The 22,338-nt window shown below is 37.5% G+C and overlaps 1 protein-coding gene across 2 annotated transcripts in view; it reads right to left on the bottom strand.

Moving 5' to 3' along the window:
• Positions 1-22,338, bottom strand: part of LOC149567729 (uncharacterized) — a 379,835-nt gene that overhangs the window by 192,483 nt on the left and 165,014 nt on the right. For both annotated transcript variants that reach the window (XM_089820995.1, XM_089820994.1), the window contains one exon: positions 703-806. In XM_089820995.1, the coding sequence (XP_089677121.1) occupies positions 703-806 (104 nt within the window). The remainder of the gene's footprint in view (positions 1-702; positions 807-22,338) is intronic.

Raw genomic sequence — 22,338 nt, 5'->3', positions numbered from 1 at the left:
GACCACCTACGGTGTACTTAATACCTCGATATCTCTTGAAATACAACTACGATAGAAGCCTAAGACAGCTTGAAATGAGCAGGATTCAAAATGCAGCAATCCTAGAGCAAAAAAAAAGCAAACAATCAAGACAAATCAAGAAATGACTGTCATTTAAAAAAAAAAATTGAGTGCTAGTAGTCAGGGAAGAAAAACACATTTTTGCAAGAAAAGCAAAATAAACTTGACAAAACCTTCGGAAATGGCATTTGTAGGACGAGAAATCTAACCCAATTCAAAGTACAATTGTTTGCCTTTGAAAAACATCCTTTTCAGCACCAAACTTGGAGAATTTTGGTTAAGAACTCATGATAAAATTGCCTAGGATTTTTCAATTTTGTGAATTCAAAATAGAGGACAACTTACAAAAAAGAAAAGAGTTAACTACAACTAAATAATTACATGAAAGTGTTCATTATTCTTTTGATTTTTTTTTATATAAACAATTTGAAGGATAAACCATTATAAATAAAATATATTGGAAAGAAGTTCTTTTTAGTTATAAACAACCCAGAATATAAAATATAGAGAACAAGAGAAAACTTGGGAAACATTGTCCTTGCTAAAGATAAAATTGTATAAAATTGTACTAAACATGTGGAACAATCTCGAGTAAAAATTTAACGTGAAATTACTAGGAACATATACAATATAAAAACTAACCTTAGAATATTAAGCCAAGCCAACTCAGATTGGATACATGGACCATGTAAGCATAAAGCTTTCTTCACTGGCAAGTTTTGGGGCTTTCCTTCGAGGATTACAACCTATCCAAGCACCAGAGAAATAGACGAATATGAGAGATAAATCATAACTTCACAAGACAACTCACTTTAACAAATAATTCAATAAAGAGAACCAAAAACACAAGTACATTACAATGCATTTTTTTATGATAAATGTGATCCTTAGGGATAAAACTCTTTAGCACAAAAGAGAAAGAATTATTACAAAATAGAGAGATACCCATACACAAATATGAGGAGCTTTACCATCAAATCCTAGAGAAAAAAAATTAAAAAGTTAAGGCATATTCCATCCACAAAATGGCAAAAACTGGTAACAATCTAAGCCTTTTCTCATACTAATAATTCCTTGTTATCCTTGCGAATGTAGAATCATCTCGTTAGAATTATTTTGCAATAGTAGTATTTCTACTAAATAAAATCTCAATCATTAAAATTAGTTTTATCATGATCTGCAACATCTAAAACCCAAATAGAATCAGCATCATCACATTCCTTTTATGCATTTCAACCTGATCACTTGACATCTCACATGCACGAATAATCTCAACCATTATGGGAGATGTTGTAAGAAACTGCCCCAAGTTCTATGCCAATTTTTGTTGTCCTTCTTCCAATGTTTACTGAACTTCTATTTTCTTAAACAGCTTTCATGCAGAAGAAAATGAAAGGGTTTCCTTTTGCTGTATTTTGAATTATGTTCTTTAAGAATTTTGAGCCCCTTTCTAGACTAAGTATAATTTTAGACACTCAAAGCACACAACATTTTTTAACATACTTCATAAAAATCTATAAAGAAGATTACAATCTGCTGTTAAAGATAGTGAAGAGATAGAACATATAAACCACTTTGGACCGTTTAACAAACACGTGGTCTTTAATGAAAAAATCTGGACTGTTTTTGCAAAAACATGGCCAAAAAATGCATGATTTTCGGTCATTTTTGACTTTTGAATGCAAAAACTGTTAGTGTAAATAATTAGTTATTATTACACTTTACTTAAATTTACTTAGGTTAAATGCATTATTATTTATCATGTAGACACCTAGGAGTATGCGTACTCATATGAGTTGTCTTGCTGACAACACAGGAGTAAGCAACTCATTTTAACACATGGTGTCTACAACACAGGAGCTTACATATTTAACTGAGTTGTCATGTAGACAACACAGTTGTTCGCACTCTAATTAAGCACATGGTGTCTACAACATCTTTTTATGTGATACACCTATGTTAGCTTATCCTCTCATCATCGCACAAACTTCTGTGCTTAATGAAGGATAATCCACTCTTGGTGGACATGTGCTTAGTTGTGAGACTTATCATTTTGCTAACTCCTAGTCATTCTAGAGGCCTTTATATACAGGCACTTCTAGTGTACTTGTACATCAATTCATTCTCATATTGTTATTATGATCATACATCTTTTGGTCCATATTGTGTTTTGTTCTTGAGCTTCTTGATCTTGGCATCATTTTGCTCTAAGGAAAATTCTTACATGGTATCAGGGCTATACCAAATTCTTACATGGTATTAGAGCCATAGGAGTTTCATTGCATAGCCATTGGAGAGATTTTTTTGCGAATCAAGATTCGAGCTTGTTGGTGCAAATTAGATATTGGCATCATATTCAGAAGGTGAAAAAACCCTCAAATTGACTTTTGTTTCATCAAAATTGAACATCTAAGCTGAAATCTAAAGTCATTTAATTTTTGGAGGTGCGACGGCGGCAATTCAAGAAAAATAATTGAAGAGATGATTTTCAAACAGCAATATCTCCCTTATACGGACTCATTTTTTCAAGCAATTTTTTTTGTTTAGGGGTAGAATTTCGTGATCTACACATTGGTGCAAGTTGTTTGAGATCTGTGTTCTTGAATTTTTTTGAAAATTTCCAATCCCGATTTTTGCAACTTCAAAGGCTTAGTTTAGGCTCATCTTGACACATATTCAAGTGCTGTTTTTTTCTTTTAAGTGCATGATTTTTTGTCTACTTTCTAGAACCGGTATCAATTTGGAGTAATAATAAGTAGACATAGTACTTTCAAATTTTGGCCATATTTTGGCCTATTGGCACTTGAAATTAATTAGATCCTTGATAGGTCTTGTGTCTTATCTTGTTGAGTCTAATATAGCTTCATATTTGTTGTTGTAAACAGCAAAATCATAAGTCCACTTAGGCCCTAAATTGGCAAGTGGCCATTGTAATCGCACTAAATATAAAATATCAAATAATGCATTAGGGAAGTTTCTTTGATTTCCTTTTTGCATTTTGGAGGTGCATACATTATTTGTTCTCATGGAGTCATGTCAAAAGTGTCACTTTGGTTTAAGATTCAAACTGACAAAAAGGAACTATCAAAAATGGAGTACTTTGATGATTGATCATCTAAGAGAACATAAGGAAGTGTTTCCTTATCTATATTCAAAGATATTTCCACCTAATACTAATTGCGGACATCTTTCTCTTCTGATTCGCTTTATGTATAATAGTATGAGTAAGGAATCTTTTGCTCCTCTTAGTAAGGCAAGTAGTCCTCATGACGTTTGGATGTGTCTTTGGGAAGCATATGGAGATCCACAAGTCCCTCTATTACCAAAGGACATTCGACCTCTAGTCACTCCAGTTATCGTACCTACAACTCACGTAGAGATCATACCTCCTGATGCTCATGTTGCTTCTACTAATCCAATTCTAGCCATAGATGCTCTTGATTCAGTGCAACAAGAAACACCATGTCTTCCTATTTCAACTTCATGGGATGACTTCCTTCCAGACATTGCAGTGTTGTTTGTGGAGTCTTACTTTGAAGATGTGGGAGACATTATTGATGACATCCATCTTCTCTTTATTGAGGAGAATTCTTCTTCACTTGTTGCGAGGAAACACTCTAACCCTCAACCACTTGATCTTTCTTTTGAGACTGACATGATTGTGAACACTTCTTTTCAGCAGTTGGAGAAGAACTCTTTTACTCCAAAGGAGCCATATCAGTCTTTGGAGATTGTATTCCAGTTTCCTCAAACATCATATCTTTTGAAGATTCTTCCTACTAGTTGGGGAGCATTCTCTACTACACCTATGGAACCACTTCTTCCTACAAGGAGGAACATCATTCAGTTTTCATGGTGCAGCTTCTTCAGTCATCAAGGAGCTTCTTTCATAGGTGTGCATTTATCATTGAGAGGAGGCTACATTGCTTCTCTTCCCATATCTTCCTATAAGGATGATTCCTTATCTTTGAACTATGATTCACTTTCATACATGAACATGTTACCTTGTTTGCCACTTTCTTTTGGGCATCCACCAAATTGGCGTGTGGCATCTACATTCATCAAGGACTTGTCAACATATGAACAAACTTCAAAGGCAACATCCATAGCGTACTACATATGGATTCCCCATCCATCTTCCTATCCACAATGGGAAGTATACTTGCACCTATACTTGGTGTATCTTCTTCCTAAAGGGAGAAATGTCATTTGTAGGCATTGGATACTTTTTTGTCTTCATGACATCCTTGCAAGAGATTATTCAGTATGGGGGCATACTATCATGTATTTTTCTTATGGGGGATATATGTTTGTACATGCATGATGTATGTCATACTAGGGGGGTCTTGATTACTCCATCCTTGCATGCATCTTGTATTTCTTCATCTCTCTTTTTGGAGTAGGTTTTCCCTCTTTCTCCGTTTTCAAAGAGATTGCATTGCATTGTATGTAGAGCATTGCATTTGTACATGGGTACCTAACATGGCCTAGTAGTCGGGACCCACATTGCATCTTGCATTTAGCTTTGTAAGCTTAAGTGCATTCCCTTAAGTTGCACTTAAAGGGGGGTGTTAATGTAAATAATTAATTATTATTACACTTAAGTTTACTTAGGATAATGTATTTTTATATTAGTTGTCATGTAAATACTTAAGACTATGCATAGACATATGAGTTGTCTTGATGACAACACAGGAGTTAGCAACTTATTGGAGCACATGGTGTCTACAACATCTCTTTATAGATACACCTATGTAAACTTATCCTCTCATCATCGCACAAACTCTTATGGTCAATAGAGGATCATCCACTTTTGGTGAACATGTGCTTAGTTGTGATGTTTATCTCTTTGCTGACTCCTAGTCATTCTAGTTGCCTTCATATACAGGCACCTCTAGTGTGTATTCATCTCATATCCAATTATCTAATATCCATTATCATTTTGATCATTATTGAGATTCTCATTTGATCATCATTAGTCTCTCTTGTGCTATCTATTGAGCTTCTTGATCTTGGTGCTGAATTATTGTTTTAGGCAAATTCTTACATGGTATCAAAGCTATACCAAATTCTTACAAAAATGACTTCTACAAATGCTAGTACATGGATTGAAATGCAAAAATGTGGCTTCAAAATGCAAAAAAGTGGATAAAAACCCCTATTTTTTGGGCGTTTTTAGCAAAACTGTGATTCATAGAAGGCATAAAATGAAGTTTTTTTTGACATCTAAAAACAAAAATGTGTTCTTCAATAGTATATTTATCAATTAAAAATGCCAAAATGACTTCTATTTAAGCCAAAAAGTGATCAAAACTGCCCCAAATCTGGGCGTTATTAGCAAAAACGTGGCTCCAAAATGCATGTATTTGGGTCATTTTTATCTTGAATATGCAAAATCATGAGCCCCAAATGCATACATATGTATTAAAACTCAAAAACGACCCTCTTGTCATGAATTTCAAGCCATTATATGGGCAGATCTAAGCATTTTTGATGAAAAACGTGTTCAAATTTTTTGTCCTTGAATCTTCAAAAACAGGTTTACAAGATGCATATGCATGTTTCCCAAGCAAAACACACCTTTTTGGTGTCATCACACATTTTACAACTTTCGAAAACAACCTCCAATTCAAAACACACCTTTTGGTGTCATTGATGTCTTTTAAAAATATGCATACAAGGTAAAAATGTAATGTCCCCAATTTAGCAATTGACCAAGTGTGTGTGCGTTAGCCTAGTTCTACACGGTTCCAAGGGCTAATGAAGGGTTTAAAAAGATCCTAGAGTGTTTTGGCCTAGTCATCTCTAGTTTGGGCCAAAACGGAGTTGATTTACTTAGACTTAAGCATACTTACTATTTCTAGTAAGTCAACTGGACATAGCGGAGACTAGTTTTGGTGATTGGATTTGATACTTCTCGGTGAAAGCTTTCCAAGGAGCTATCACTCGTGCTGTTCGGAGTCCAATGGCTAATATATTTTTATGCCTGAAATATTATTAAAGTAACATTTAATTTAGTTGTAGAATATTAATGTGTTACTTTAATATTAAATTTTATGGGAATCTATGCAAATCTAAGGGAGACATAAGTGAATATTTTAATATGTTTTATATGGCACATCTTTTATCCCACATTGCTCATGAGAACTTGAGTTGACCCTTGAAGAAAGAATAAAAGGTAGCGTGGGTGGCTTCATTCGGAAGGTTGAATACAAGGAGAAATTGATGTGTGAGTTGCAGATCCGTTCTTGGCATTAGAGGACGTCTATCCTCTCTTGTGACATTTTAGACGTCATTACCTTGGGGTTTGGCCTTTGGAATTCATTGCTATAAGCTTCATTAATAGGCAGATTGGGCGCATTTACAACTACAGATAGATTGGGTGTTTGCTCATATCCTCCCCACTTCTTGTTCGATGCTTATGCCATTCTGAAGGGATGATTTTTATGAAGATCTTGGACTAATTGAAGACAAATTATACTATAGCAGCACTATAGCGCGGCACTATTCACGTTACTGTAGCACGGCACTGTTCACACCACTGTAGCGTGACACTATTCACGTCATTGTAGCATGGCACTATTCATTTTATTGTAGCAGCAAGATGGCAAGTCATTACTAGAACATTATGTTATAATGTTGGACTAATTAGTGAGTTGAAAAGCCTGCTATGTGTTTGATTTTATTAGTTTTGAAAATAATATTATTTCAGCAATAGTTCAATCTTCAATTTGCATATTGTTATAAATTCCTTCTTGTTCATGTTATGTGATTTCAAATCTATGCAAAGACATAAAAACAAACAAACATTTTATTTCCAAATCCATAAAGGGGTTTACACATTAAACGGAAAAATTAAGAGTTGGATGCAAATTATTTGACTAAATTCCTATCAGCAGTTCGTAGTTTTTGGGCATTTCTAGGGTGTCCATTACATAAAACACACCTTTTTGGTGTTTTTTTTGCAATATGCATATCTCACCTTTTAGGTGTGACTGCATGTTTTAGTTATACGCATTTGCATCTTTTTCATGCAATTACATGCATTTTCATTCAAAATCTCACCTTTTAAATGCAATTGCATATTTTTTATAAAATATGCTTGTAGACTTGTTTTACACAACTTAAGTGATGAATTAAGCACGTGTCAATTTAATTTTGTATGAAATATTACTTAAATGGGTCTTAAATAACATTTAAACTATCATATTTAAAATATAATGTGCGAATAACATTTTAAAAGTAATATTTACAAGAGCATTTGATTAAAAAATCAAAAATAAAATCAAACTATATAGTTAATATAGTCAGTTATTTGAAAAATCAAAAAGCAACTCAACTTCAAAATATAACATAAAATGCACTATAGTCACTTTAAGTGAAAAATCAAAATGATAAAGTAACATAAAAACATAACATAAAATGAATTTATGTTATATTTTTCAAAAAGTGAATGTCAAATTAAAAATATAACATAATATTTTTAATTCGTGCAGTTGCATCAAAAAGGTCCACTTTTTGGGCACTAAATTGGTCATATCTTTTGACTGCCAACTTCGATTAAGCCCTAAGATAGATCAAATCGAAGGGAAAACAAAAAGCAATGTTTTGAACAAAAGCAAAAGACTAAAAACCAACAAACACACACTGAAAAACAAGAAAAATTACATTGAAGGCTTCAAAAATCAGGCATATGCTCGGCAAACAAAAAAACGGAAAAGATTTGACAAAAGCCTTCAGTAAAAGAATTTGTTACGTGAATTGGATTTGATTGATTGATCAACATTAACCAATTGAATAACAAATTCAACTCAGAGAAATACAAAACTAATTTGCAAAAGTTTCGTATTGCTACCTGTGTTTTGTGGCGACAAAATGAAGGGCAACACTGCACAATTTGTAGGAGTTCAGATGTGGAAACAAAATCTCCCTTGGAAATTCAAGATTGGACAAAACCCTGGTCTTGTTACAGCACATTTTCATCAGAGCATTTAATGGCAACTTGAATACAAGTTATTGGGAGGCTATTTTCAGTGATTAGAGGCGGTTAAGGACATATTTTGAGGTGTACAACAGATCTGGGCACATTTTGGAGCATTATCATTCCTATATCAGTATTCTTGAGGGCAGAGCACACAATGATCAGACCAAATCCAGAATTTGTGTTGGATTGAGGAAGGATTTTCGTATGACATCAGCAGATCAGAGGTTACCATTAGTCAAGTTCAACATATAATCCTTGTTTAATCCCACTAGTACAATCTTCTATGCTACTAGTAGCAGCACATTGCTTGGCATTAGGGTTTGCTGGTTATTAGAGGTCCTGATCAGATTGTCTACAGTCTGAAATTCCTTGATCAGACTTCTAAACCATATCTTTGGCAATAAAAATGTCAGTAGCAGAAGCTCCTTAGTTGGCAAAAGGGCCTTTGGAGAAACTCCAGTACTAATCAGATTTTATATAGCTTGAACCCTCCGGATCATACCTCATGAGTTATAATCGAATTCTACGATGAAGTCTTGGTATGCAATTGATACGCAATCAATAAATAGAACAACTTCATACCTAGTGAACCTTCATATTTCCTTTTCAAGCCATCAGTTCCTTCGATCAAGGCCCATGAGGGACAGCTTTTGGTTCTCTTATTTACCCCACCTCTACATCCACTCCCACAAGGTTCTCGTTAAAACTTTACCAAGTTCTATGGTGATTGAAAGCAACACCCTGATGAGCACATCAAGGCATTCTATATTGCATGCGGTGTGTTGGGCGTGCAACACCAAGATTTTTTCATAAAGCTCTTCACACGGACTTTACAAGGTATTGTTGTGTGTAATGTCCCCTAATATATTCTTTAGAACTTTGAAGACTTTTTACTGATAACTTTCAGTTACAAGAGACTCTTGCCTCTAAAATTCTGATATTTTTATATTGATTCTGTATATTTACTCAGCTATGTCTAAATATCCTCGGTAAGAATATACTCCTTTGTTATGTTCGTTGATGATGTCATAACTTACTTATAATAAAGGTCTCCTTGATCATCTAAGATTTTATATTCTAGAGAAATATGGATAGTAAAGTCTGATGCAGTCGAGTTAATTCAGAATATTCAAGAAATCTATGTCTCTCAAATTGATCTATCTATTTTGTAAGAGGTAAAAGATCCAGGCCCTTGGCTTAATAAAATGTCATCAAATATTATCAAGATCTGTGTATCAATAACTTCCTTTTAATACAAGTGATTATGTGTCCCAACTTGAGTGCCACTACTCATGAATCTTTATGTATCTAAAGTGGATTTTCTGTATATGAATATGCGACAACTGATTTGATGATTGATTCCAAACATTTTTCTATTTATGGTATAGGTTGTCCGAATTCTTCGTCGGTCAGAATAAAACTTCAAAATCATGGGGTTGAACTAGGATTGCTAATCTATCACCTCCACTTGTCTTTTATTGACTTACTCACCATAAGCCTTGGTCCTGGTTTTGCTAATTGATTATTTATTTTCTGCATTCCTATTTCCCTCTATCATCTACCGTCTATTCAATCACGTGGGTGTTGAGTCTCTATCTTTTCAATTTCTTACCTAATATCTTTCATTCTCTATTTTCTGAATCACGTTCTATGGGTGTGGAATTTAACATTAACTTGTTTATCTGAATATGAATGGGAGACTTTTCCTTTATGTCTAATTGTGGTAAGTAATAATATCCTCCATCCATATGCCATTGCAATTACTAAGAATATAATCCATGTTCGCAGATTGCCATCCATATACTTATGCTTCCTATCCTCCATGTTCTATATCTATTCAGTGTTGTCCTTCTTATCTAATGCTTGCTCCAAGATATGCCCCCCCTCTATTTTCTATATCTTTCTATATACATATATATACATACATACATACATATATATATCATTCTTTCTTCCATATCTATCTGTTATTATGATCGTGATATGATTATTGGTTTGGAGATGTATTGGACCAGGCTTACTTTACCATTGTTTAATATTCTACTACCCTTGATGCTAGAGCATATATGTTGGCTTATTCCAATCATTCTTTGTGCTTTGGTGAATGGCAAGACTTCTTATGGGTCACTCATCACTAATGTCTTGAATCTCCTATGGATGTTGTGTCATCGTATTTTGACACTTGATGTGCTTCCCCTCTCCTTCCTGCTAATACCCAATATGATTGCTAGTTCGTATCCACGGTAAAATTGATGTTGTTTGCCGTACTGGATAAAGAAATCAATGCATACAAACAATGAATAAGAACAGCAGAACTCCTTTTACTATTCACACATGCCAATACAGTACATAATGATTCTCCTAATAAGATGATTACAATGATCCCAGAGGGGAGTATATATACATCTCGAGGAACATTCCCGAAGGTGTCCGTCAGCTACATACAACATGTCGACTACATAATAAGAACCTTCCCAATACTGACGTAGAACTTTCCCGATACCAACGTAGAACCTTCCCGATACTGATGACATAGATCCCGATATTGATGGCATACATCCTAATACCATATTTACTGACGACATCATCCCCCGAAAAAAGAAAAGTCGTCTCCGAACGACCACACAACAAAACTCAACAACTCACTACATTTATTCATAAAACAACATAGACTTAGACATCATGAACCAAAAGGCTGTGTCTCACACTGTGAAGACCGATTGCATCGAAACTGATACACTTGATCAGTCTGGACCTTCAAATCAGCTCTGATCTGAGAGTTCTCTTCCACTACTTCCTTCAGCATCAATCCAACCTCTTGACACTCAGCTTCTTCCTGATCATGAGCCTTCTTTGTTGAGTCCTTCTCCTGAAGAGCTTCTACCAACTGCTGTTGCTAGCTGTTGTTCCACTTGCTGCTTCCCTCGTGCACTTCCCTCGAGCTATGCTAACAGGGCTGTCTGCTCTGCGTCCCATGCAATCTGCTGGGTGGCAAGTCAGTCGGCCATCTCCTCCCGAGCTTTCTCCGCCGTCTCCCAAGCTTCCTGCCCAACCTCTTCCCTTCTTCACTCTGTAAGCACCAACTCTACTAGGAACTCGCCCTACTCTGCGATGACAGCAAGGCGAGAATGAACATCCTTATCCTTCTCCTCCACTACTAATAGAGGATCCGACACCTGCACCCCTTCATCTACTTTCTCTACTACTACTGCTAGACTCTAATCCTCCACCCCTAGTGATGCTAGTAACTCAACTACCTCACTGCTCGACCAAATGGCTTCCAACTGCATGTGCTCTCTCATAGGAGACTGAATGGAAGGACCTCTAGCAACAGGGGCAAGTAGCCGTCGCCTCAAGTACTCACTCGCCCTACTCACTGTACTCATTTGTTCCACTGCTAGCAACTAGGGTTCTGCTTCCGGAATACTGAAATCAGCATCCTGATCCTCATCTAACAGAGTGTCTGCTATGGTGACTACTGCATCCGTCCCAATCACCTCTAGACGAACCTGCTCCTGTGTGCCCCCTTGACTGACTCCTCCCTCGACTACCAGCTCTGCTACAGGAGGCTAAGGCAAACTTTTTGCTACGGTTACGGGAGTTGATTCCTGAACCGCTGGCTGAGGCTGTGATCCTGTAGGTTGCGTACCCATAGGCGTGCCTACTGGTGACGCTATCCTCCGGCTTACTGAAGTCTGGACCGGCACTGAGTGTGGAACTAATCCTGCTACCACTGTCCGTGATTTGGGATTAAGAGTCACTGGGGTCATCACCACTGGATGCCGAAACTGTCTGAACCCCAGAATGTGAACATCCGCCATGGTATGCACATGTCCAGCTGAAAATGACGAGACTGATGGCGTAGTAGTCACGAGCGCAACTGTCAACTATCGCAAAAAGCAAAGTGGATTTGCTGAAATTACCCCGACTTCCTCATCATCTTCCTCCTCATCCTGCTCCACCGCCATATCCTCAGAATCATCCTCCTCACAAGATGTGTCCTAGCGGCCACTATCCGTGTTGCCTGATTCATCCACCTCGTGTTGTGCCCTCTTTTGGCCAACGCCTTTTTGTCCTGTAGGTGAGTCTAAATGCTTCCATTGCATTACCGGAGGCTCGTCAGGTACCGCCAGACTTGGCTTAATTTCCAGCTGCTCATGGGGTATCGTCCTTGCATGTAGCTTCCAGAAAGGGTCTGATGGCGTAGTGCAGCATATAGAATGTTTTATGCTGCAGAATCATGAACTCATCCATGCGCATGGCTAATAGAGAAGCCCAGTCGTATACCTTCCCATTCATGAGCCCATTCATCATACTGACCAACAGAAAGGAAATGTCAAATGCCCTACTGGACCCTATAAGCCTACTTTTTACAACATCCATCAGGCACTTCCAATGGCCATCTCTAATATCAAACTTCCACAACCCTCTTCCCTTTGAAGTGCCTATAAGGGTATCCACCTGCTACTGTACCTAGTTGTTACACACCAGCTATATCAGCTGCAACTTCTTTCCCTGCTCATCTTTTTGGGCTTACTATCAATCTTCTTTCCTCCTTGCGTCGCTCCTGGTATACCAAATACTCTTGTAAAATCCGCTGGCCAAAATGACACACCTATGTCATACCCCAAATACGAAATTGAACACTTCCGGGAATACTTGTTATAAGCCTCAATCATAGGACGCAAGACGCCCTCAAAATCTCAGATACAGAAAAGTGGCATCTGGATTGCCCACTCCACCTGCGCCTTTCGGGTGCTTGCTTTAATGAGGTGCGTATCCGAATTTTCATCCCACCACTTCCTACAGTCCCATCCATTCAACCCTTCGAAGACTACAGTCTGTGGTGTTGTTTGCACATCCAGCTGATTCTGTACTTTGGCCCTCTGCTTGCCTTTGTCCTTCCCGCATGGCCGTGCTTGAGAAGTTCCTGCCTGCACATCTTGGTTCATGGTCGAATCCTGATGCAGTTGGTTTCTCCAAGCCCGCTTCCCAAATGATTGCATGCTTTTATCAGTTTGCTGAAAAGAAAGCCATTAGGTTAGTTACTTGTCCGTACGACTGCAAGAAATTCCTTTCAGAGTCACTTAACGATTGCCCTTCTTCCTGTATGCCGTACAGTCATATGGCTTCTCTGCACCTGTTAAGTTTCAAGATTTGCACCCAATACTGAACTGAAAGAGTTCAGCAATCCTTACTTAACATGGGAATCACTTCACTTCGTGGGACATGCAAATGAAATGAGACCTCCGGATTCTAGGCCGACTCTTATTGGATATTCAGTGATATTTCCAAGATCCTAACTTAAACTTCAAGGAAAAAGGAAGAAGTTGCTGAAAATGAACCTAAACCTACAACATAAACCAGGAGATGGTGATACACCAAAATGACATGGAAAACTCAAACACACTTAACATAGAAGAATTATACAGCTACTTGACGTACAGGAAAACACATCTTTCTGTAAAGATCTGCATGAGTGATTTGTAATAAGGTTTGAAGGATAAATTAATGAAAGGAGGAAAACATATGCCTCTCATTTACTAATTTCCCCTTTAAAAACACATATTACAACCTGCAAATAGACTTACTTTCCTACAACCAGGTGCTGAAATGAGACGATCTAACCAGGAACAATAATAGCTCACAATTACTTCATCGAATCATTCTGGTACACGCACAAAACTGCAGGAAGAAAGAAGGCTTAAATTTGACACCAAATAACATAATCACAATTCTGTCACCTGTATTGAATTTCCCAAGATGAATTATAAATTTTGCAAAAAAGAACAAGGACTCAAAACAGAAGTCACATCCACTTCTTTGCATAATCCGAACTCCCTCCAAAATCAGAGTTCAATATACTAAATACAAACCCCTTAGGGTTGAATCCATAAAAAATGCCTCTGAAAAAGGAGTCATAACCACTGAAAATGATGATTCACCTTTGGAAAAGGTCCACTAAGCGATAAAGAGACTTATGACTCACTAAAACTGCCCTCAAAAGACTCAAAATGTCAATAAATGGCCTCAAACTGCCAAGATAAAGTCAAAATCCGACCCATAGCCCTGAAAGGACTCAAAATCCCTAAGATACTCTCTCCATGACCTTAAATGATATTACTAAGTCTTTGTCTTTGAAAACAATAACTCCTAAGACTTGGTAAAAAAAAAACATTTTATATTGACTCATTAGTCCTAAGACTAATTCAAATTCTCTTCTTCCCTCTTATTTGCATTTTTTGAAAAATAAAAAAAAATATTAAATGGTTTATAACATACCATTTAATATATTGTTTTACAATGTAAACTTTATGCAAATAAAAGTTTTTCAAAAATTTAAAACTTAAACACCTCAAGTCCACAGCATATTTTGAGCTTTAAGCTTAAGTAGGGAAAAGTAAAAAGTCGACCCCATCAAAATGCATTGGACTTCAAACATATTATGTTTTCTAATTTGGGGCAATATAATTCCACATGACAACCCTAAAATTGATCATTTCGCATTTGCATTGTATTGGAGAAATTGGGAAAAATGTGGCTAGGGTTTGAAGGCCGCCATGAGGTCTGCATTTTTGACTGAAATGGGCACGTTTCTTTGCATTTTGCTGCAATACTTCACTTGCATTTGATTTTGTGATGCTAGAGCCACCGTATTTGAGGGTTTTGATGTTTTTTTGTAGCCATGGTTCCTTTTCATTTCATTAAACCTGTGACTGGAAGCTGCTGCAGTAGAAGGTAATGTTGATGCCGCCTTGTGTTGGAGAAACTTGTTGATTTTCTTCATGCACAGAGATTTCTTGAAACATTTGGAGGTATGTTTTTGCTCTTGAAATTTGTTTCAATACGCCATTACTTTGAAACCCGAGTAGGGTTTATTTGTTGTTACTGGGGTTTTATATCTTGTTTGCCGCCATGACTATGTATTTGTCTCATTGATTTGCTGCTGTCATGAAAAAATTTTCTTCCCTTTCGTTGCTATTATGAAGTTGAGGTTTTGCTGATATTCAGAAATCGCTAATCGCTTTCTTCTTACCACATTTGTTGGAAATCTGAAGATGAAGCCGCACTTTCATCTGGTCTCAAGCTGGCTCCTTCGAATTTTGCAAATTTTACTTGTTCTGATTTTTTCATTGCTAAGTAATTCTTCTTCCTGCTTTTCCTCTGGGAGATCTAAAAGAGGCTTTATGATTACAGTGCCAAGACTCATCAAGCTTTTATAATATGGGTTCCTTCATTGCATACGGGTTTTATCATTTCACTTCATGCTGTTGTTCATTGGCCACCATGAAATGCATGGATTTTCTATGTGCAAATATACTTACTTCAAAAGCCGAGTGGGGTTTATTTGCTTGCCGCCATGAGATTTTCTAGGTTTCATTGCTGAGCTTATTTTCTGTTCAAGTTTCTCATACTAAAAACACATATGTTTCAGCTTTATTTTCCAGAAGGGTTTCACTACTGATTATTTTCCATGACGGGTTTCCAAACCCAGTCTTAGCAACTCAATCTTACTGCATCAACTTGAGCCATAGCTGCACCCACCTTCATGTCTACAAGTTTACCTGCTTCTTCAACGCTCCTATTTAAAGAATGATGCTCATCTTGTGAAATTATGATCCGAGCACTAGAATCTAAAGTAGAAACCCGTGCAACATTCGTTCTCTCAAAGAGAACTTTTATTTTCTCAATTGTTACTATCTCTGTTGCTTTAGCTACTCGTGATTTTCTTTTATGAAGTTCAGCATTCAAGGATGCTGCTGTTCCATTGAATTGTTTGTCCAAACGTCATCAAAGTAATTCCTTTTCTGCCAATGTCGTTATGTATGCTGAAATAAATGGGATCTCTGCTGTATCATTGTATTAATACATCCCAGTTATATTGACTTTCCATTTATATTTTCAAAATGGATTTGCAAGGAAACCCAGATGGGTTCGTGACCATTTTATCTCTAGTGGTTAGCATTGGCACCTTGATGTAAGCTCTCACAGGCTGAAACTGTAGACAAAGCTCGAAATGAATACTGTGAGATAGTGTATAGGATTGTTTATTTAAGCAATACTCTTTTTTATATACTCCCTTGATTTCTGTTACAGCCAACAACACCATGCTGATTATCTTCTGATACAAAACTAGTCCTTTATTTTAAAGATTATGTAACAAATTTCAAGCTTCTTTGATTTCCAAAAGATCTTCATACATTCCTTAATGACATAACCTCCATCATCAACCTCAGGACACAACATCATGTGCTTCTTGACAGGATCCAAAGATACAGTTTTATCTCATGACTACAAAATATTATTACCGTGTTTCAACCTTTAAATTGGCTCCATGATACATATAATGGTTTACAAATGCACCATTTTCAGAATCCTGATAATCTGATACAGTTGTAGCAACTCACAATATGAATGTTGTCTTAGCCAAACATGTTTCCCAAATCAGGATTGTATTGTGTTCTTTAACTTTACATTATATCTTTGTAACAGTCTTCTCCCATTCAAATGATAGGTTCATGGAGTATGTTGATATTATACCAGTTCTGCTATTAATGTTTTTTCAATAATGATTCCCATGAAACTTATTTGCCACATTGAGTTGCCCGTAGTGCCAAGTTTTCAATTGAAGCTGTTATAGGAAACCTTCATCCTTTCAATAATGATTTCCAACAAATCATTAGATTATGTCTGCTGTTTGTATTACTTACGCACATTACCTGCCATTCTCATGCTATAAATGCATTGGTCTGTATCTTTATTGAAAACTCATGTAACTCACCATTAGCATTTCAATAGATCCTTTCGACAAGAATTGCTATTCTTTAAAAGTTTTAGCTTTGGCATTATGGCAAGTTGCTGTAGCTGTCCACCTTTTAAGAAATGCATTAAATCTGGAGGTTTTTCTGAAAACAGTTTTTTGTAACATGTTTTACATTTGCAATGAAAACCCATCAACTCTTAGCATAGCCTGAATTATCTCTTGTTGATTATCTTACAAGTCTTCTTGCAGTAGATATACATTATTTATATGCTGTAATCCTGTTAGCATAGTATTCTGTGAGGTTCGAGCACGGGCTCGTGACACTCACAAATAACTTCTATTGCCTTCTTTCAGTTTACTTTCTTTCGTAATGAAATGCATCAACAGAGAACATGTGTAGTTGTAGAGATAGGTAATCGTTGCTTAGATCCTTCGGGATCTAACATCAGTTTCCTTCATTTTATTTGCAGTTGTTGGAGAACGTGGAGCTTGGAGCTGGACGAGTACGGTAGGGAATTCATAACCAGTCAAGGCAACAGGCAATGATTGGTTATCTCTACTTTTATTTCTTTCATTCACATGTATCTGTTTGTGTATTTCCTTATGAAAGAAACTAGTAAAATGAGCAATACTCACGGCTTGTGTGAGATCTTTTCTATTCATGTCAGTGCATTTCGTTGTTTGAAAACATCAAATGTATATTTGAAAATGAATAATACAAGGACATTTCTATTTTTGAAATGAAATGAATGACACTTCTGTACTTTCATTACATGTATACTTAAAATTTCACACATGTGCAAAATTTTAGTAACAGCACCCTTACCAGCAAACACCATACGAATAGCTGTCATTTTCGTACAATCTTCCTACCAAGCTGCCCTTCCTTGGACGCCGTACTGTTGTGTTTTTGCAACTGTTCCTGTCAAAGACGTCGAATGAAGAACTCCAGGAGGTTCACTTAAAGACAATCTTGTTGCCAAGACCCCGTGGATGCTTTTCAAAAATCTTGCTATCTTCCTCTCAACGTTTGCATTCCACCTTTTTCACTCTACTAATCAATGAATACTACTCCACCAGCAATTGCTATGCCCACGTACGGAATTCTTTCTTAAATAGCTTTGAGATGTTGTACAATGACTTGTGAAGGCTTTCTCAACGGATGGATACCCTCTCTTCTTCAGGCGTTACTAATCTTGCTGCTTCTATACCACAAAATGAAGACCATATGGGTGTGAGCATAAACCCTCCTCTTTTGAATGCCGTACCCTTGTAGAATCACTTGCATGTTACTCGCAGGTCTTCTTCTCCTATACGGCTCCTCCCTTAAATGCCTCCAGTTTAGGCACTACGACTGACATCAAAGATTTTCAAATTGTTCCGTACGGAACTCTACAGAGAACTCCAAGCGTGATCTTCTATAGATGCTACCATACTTGGCGCATGGTCCTGAAGCTCTCTTCGTCAGACTCTCTCCTATCTGCAATCCGTACGGCAATTATGCTAATGCCGCTCTTCCTTTAGTTCTTAAAAAGAACTCCAACACCGTACGCTGAATTAGTTCCTAGAAATTCGTACAGTAGGGGTGTCTGAATGAAGCAATCAAGCCATATGGTGCTTGTAAAAAAAACTTCTATATGGTGTCCCTTCTCCAAGGCGTACGTAATAATCATACTTGATGCCTCCAGACAAATGCTTTCTGCTTTCAAAATGGCTTGCCTGCCGTACGTATCCCCTTATATTGCTGATGCTTGGAAGTCCGTACGGTGATATAAGTGAAGGCGTATGGTGTTACAAGTTTGACTGCTGACATCCGTACAGTGTTTAGTCGAATGAAGTTATAAAATGGAGCCGTTTGGTGATAGAAGTTGGGAGCATCGTACGGCAATATAAGTTTGGATGTCGTACGGTGATTATCTTGAGAACACTGTACGGTGTTTATTTCTTGCTCACAACGTCGTATTGTCACTTGATCGTACGATGCTTTTCTCATTCTTTTTTCTTTTTTTTCTTTTTTTTAAATTTATTTTGAATAATACTACTGCTCCTTAACAGGTCCTGATGGCGACTTAGCTAGCGCGCGATAAATTTTCAGCTTATAGTCATTTATTGTGTCTGGAACTTCCTGTCCATCCAGTGTCCATAACTTGATTGCTCTATTGTCACCCACTTACCAAATCTAATATGGTCCAACCCACTTAACTTTGAACTGACCCGGCTTGATCTCATTTTGACCATCGTACTTTAACACCCACTATTTGGGTTGAAACTTGTTCAGTTTCAAGTGCTTATCATGCCATGCCTTACGCCTGTTCTACGTCACCTCAGTTTCCCACTGCGCCAATAATCGCTTCTCCTCCAGCTTGTTCAATTTGTACAATCACTCCCTTAAGCTTTCCATGTCGCCCAACTTGTTTTCCAGTGCTATCCTCAGGCTTGGTATCATGAATTCCGCTGGTACTACGGCCTCTTGTCCAAACATCAATTGAAATGGTGTGTGCCCCGCGGTCACCTTATACGCCGTGCGATAAGCCCAAAGAGCAGAGGGTAATTTTTCTTCCCAATCCTCACCTTTGACAATACAAGATTTGTAGATAATGGACACCAAGATTTTGTTGGTAGCCTCGATCTGTCTGTTTGTTCTTGGATAGTACGAGCTCAATAATGAATGATAAATCTTGAACTCAGTGGTGAGCAGTCGGATAACATGGTTTACAAAATGTCATCCCCTATCACTTGTTAACTGCAATGGAATCTCGTACCTAGTAATAATTTGCTCATAAATAAATTTTGCTGTGCTTACCACCGAGTTATCTGGTAGTGCGCGTGCGTCCACCCATTTGGTCAGGCACTCTATTGCTACAATGATGTATCGACATGTTCTAGTTCTGCTTGCCTTCAGGGGTTCGATGAAGTCCAAACCCCATCGTTTAAAGAGTTCCTGAGCATGAGAGGGATTCAGAGCCATGAAGTCTCTCTTCAAAGGTTACTTCTCCTTTGGTCCCGCCATCCTGACACTGACACTTGGTATTCCAACGTTGACGCTTGGTATCCTGGCAGCTGTGCTGTTTGGTAAAGAAGGGTCTCCGTTAAGCGAATTTGTCCCTTCTAGAAGTGTATCGCGGACGAAGAGTTCACTCCACGCTCTTGCTCCTTCAGCACTCCGAGCCATGTGAGTCGATTCTCTTCCATCTGGATTCTCTTCCCTCGGCGAATACAAATTCCAAAACTCTGTAATGACCCTTACTATAAAGGCCACTGAAACCCTCAAACTGGACTTAGGAATTTTGTCAAACAGTTGGCATGTAACCGAATAAGGCTGCAATATTACTAATTGTTGTACAACGAAACCTCAATATATGATGCCAATAATGTATGAACAACAATTTCCAGATTATAACACTGCCAATCTAAGAGATAGATGACAATATGAAACTCAAATATGAAGTCCAATGCAATTCTGATTTTATGACAGCAAATAGAACTGATTACAATGAGAGACTGTCACAACTATGCACTTCTAATACATCAAGCTCTTGACAATGCAATGTTATGACATGAACAATAACCCAGTTCAGATTTGGAATGCAAATGACGAAACTTTTACAACAGTTATTAATGATTGGAAATAACTATTTATGCAATGACAGTGCTGACTGTTCTAATCCATAACATGCAATATTTTGGCAATCAAAACTTCAGTTTGTGCACCTGGAATAGCTCCAATTTTGCCGGATATAAATGCTGAATTGATGCCACACGAAGACCTCACAATCTGCCCCAAACCGACTCACAAAATTGCTGCTGCTGCTCAACTGACAGGGCCGTACAGGTACAGCTTGGTACGGCTGCTAGATAAAAATATGGCAGCGTTTCTTGTCACTCCAAAAGCAATAAATCTGGGCGCCTAGAGTTGCTGAATAACTCCCTAAAATATGAAATTCATCCATCAAACCAATTAGGAGTTATGAGCAAAAACGTGGGTCCAAACCCTGGACTGGCAGTCTGAAAATAACGCACAACTGTGTCTTCAAACCCTGTTAATCAATCCACAAATGCTAGGGCACAACTGAAACCCTTATTCCAACCAAAGTAAACCCTTATAACTAAATCTCAATGAAGTCCAAATGAGATGGCTGAATTACCAACTCCTCAAATGCAACAATTCAGGTGATATTTCACACCCTCAAAGTCGCCAATCCAAGGGAGTGATTCGTTCCCAAAGATCAAATAATAATTTGCAGACCCAAGAGACTACAAATTTGCTCCACAATGGAAGAAGTAGAAGAAATCTCAAATCCAAGCATGTCCAAAATGAGAGGCCCAGCCCTCTATTTATTCACTTTTCTAAGAAGTTGCTAGAACTTCTAGAAACATCCTTTATAAAATCTCATTATAATGCACTTTTTCTAGAACTTCTGGAAACATCCTTTATAAAATCTCATTATAATGCACTTTTGATAATAAAGTAATTTTATAAAATAAAAAGTGCAACTCAACTTAAAATTATAACATGTAGGCCCCAATAACACCTAATAATAAAATATAACCTCTGAACACTTCTTCAAGAGCAAGATATGACCATCTGATCCACAGAATTGACTCTCTCTCCACACCATTTGCCTACGAGAGTCTGGAATAGGCAAAATCCATGATCAATGTCATGTCGAACTAAAGAGGGGACATTACAAACTCCTCCCTTGCTTCTTCCACCAACTCCACCCGCTGTCGAGTCTCCTCCAACAATTCTTCCGCACTTCTGTGTCCATCGGCAATCTTCTAGAACCTCCTTCTGCATTTGGCTTGTTGTGCCAAAATTAAATTTTCTTGCACAGTACATATTCCATCTTTTCCCTTTACCTTATTTTGATCTTTGTTAAGTTGATTTGGCATTAATCTTCATTCCTCCCTCCTTCCAAGTTCATAGGGCAATGGCGCCAAATGTTTACCGTACTGGGTAAAGAAATCAATGTATACAGACAATGAATAAGAACAGCAAAACTTCTCTTATTATTCGCATATGCCAATACAGTACATAATGATTCTCCTGATAAGATGATTACAATGATCCCGGAGGGAAGTATATATACATTTCGAGAAACCTTCCCGAAAGTGTCCGTTGACTACATACATGTCGGCTACATAATAAGAACCTTCTCGATACCGACATAGAACCTTCCCGATACCGCCGTAGAACCTTCCCAATACTGACGACATACATCCCGATATTGATGGCATACATCCTGATACCATATTTACTAACGACAGATGTCCCAATATTTGAATTGGCCCTATCAGTGATTCTTGTTTGTTGACTTCCAAGATGTATACTAGCCAGGTGTTGTTTGTTGAGTAGTTCTAACTCCATAGGTTGTTGAGTGGCTTTCTCCCTTGTTTCCCTCGATGCTCTGACGGCCATTAATTGATTGCCTCTGATTTGGAAAGATGCAATTTTCAATCATCTTTGTCTAACTGTTCTCGCTCGATGTATCTCTGCCTGGCGAGCCTTTTCCTTTTCCTTCCTTATTGC

Source organism: Cupressus sempervirens, chromosome 3 (genome assembly GCF_028749045.1).
Source record: "Cupressus sempervirens isolate cs-2001-9-10 chromosome 3, ASM2874904v1, whole genome shotgun sequence".
Lineage (NCBI taxonomy): Eukaryota > Viridiplantae > Streptophyta > Pinopsida > Cupressales > Cupressaceae > Cupressus > Cupressus sempervirens.
This window is presented reverse-complemented; position numbering and strand designations above follow the sequence as displayed.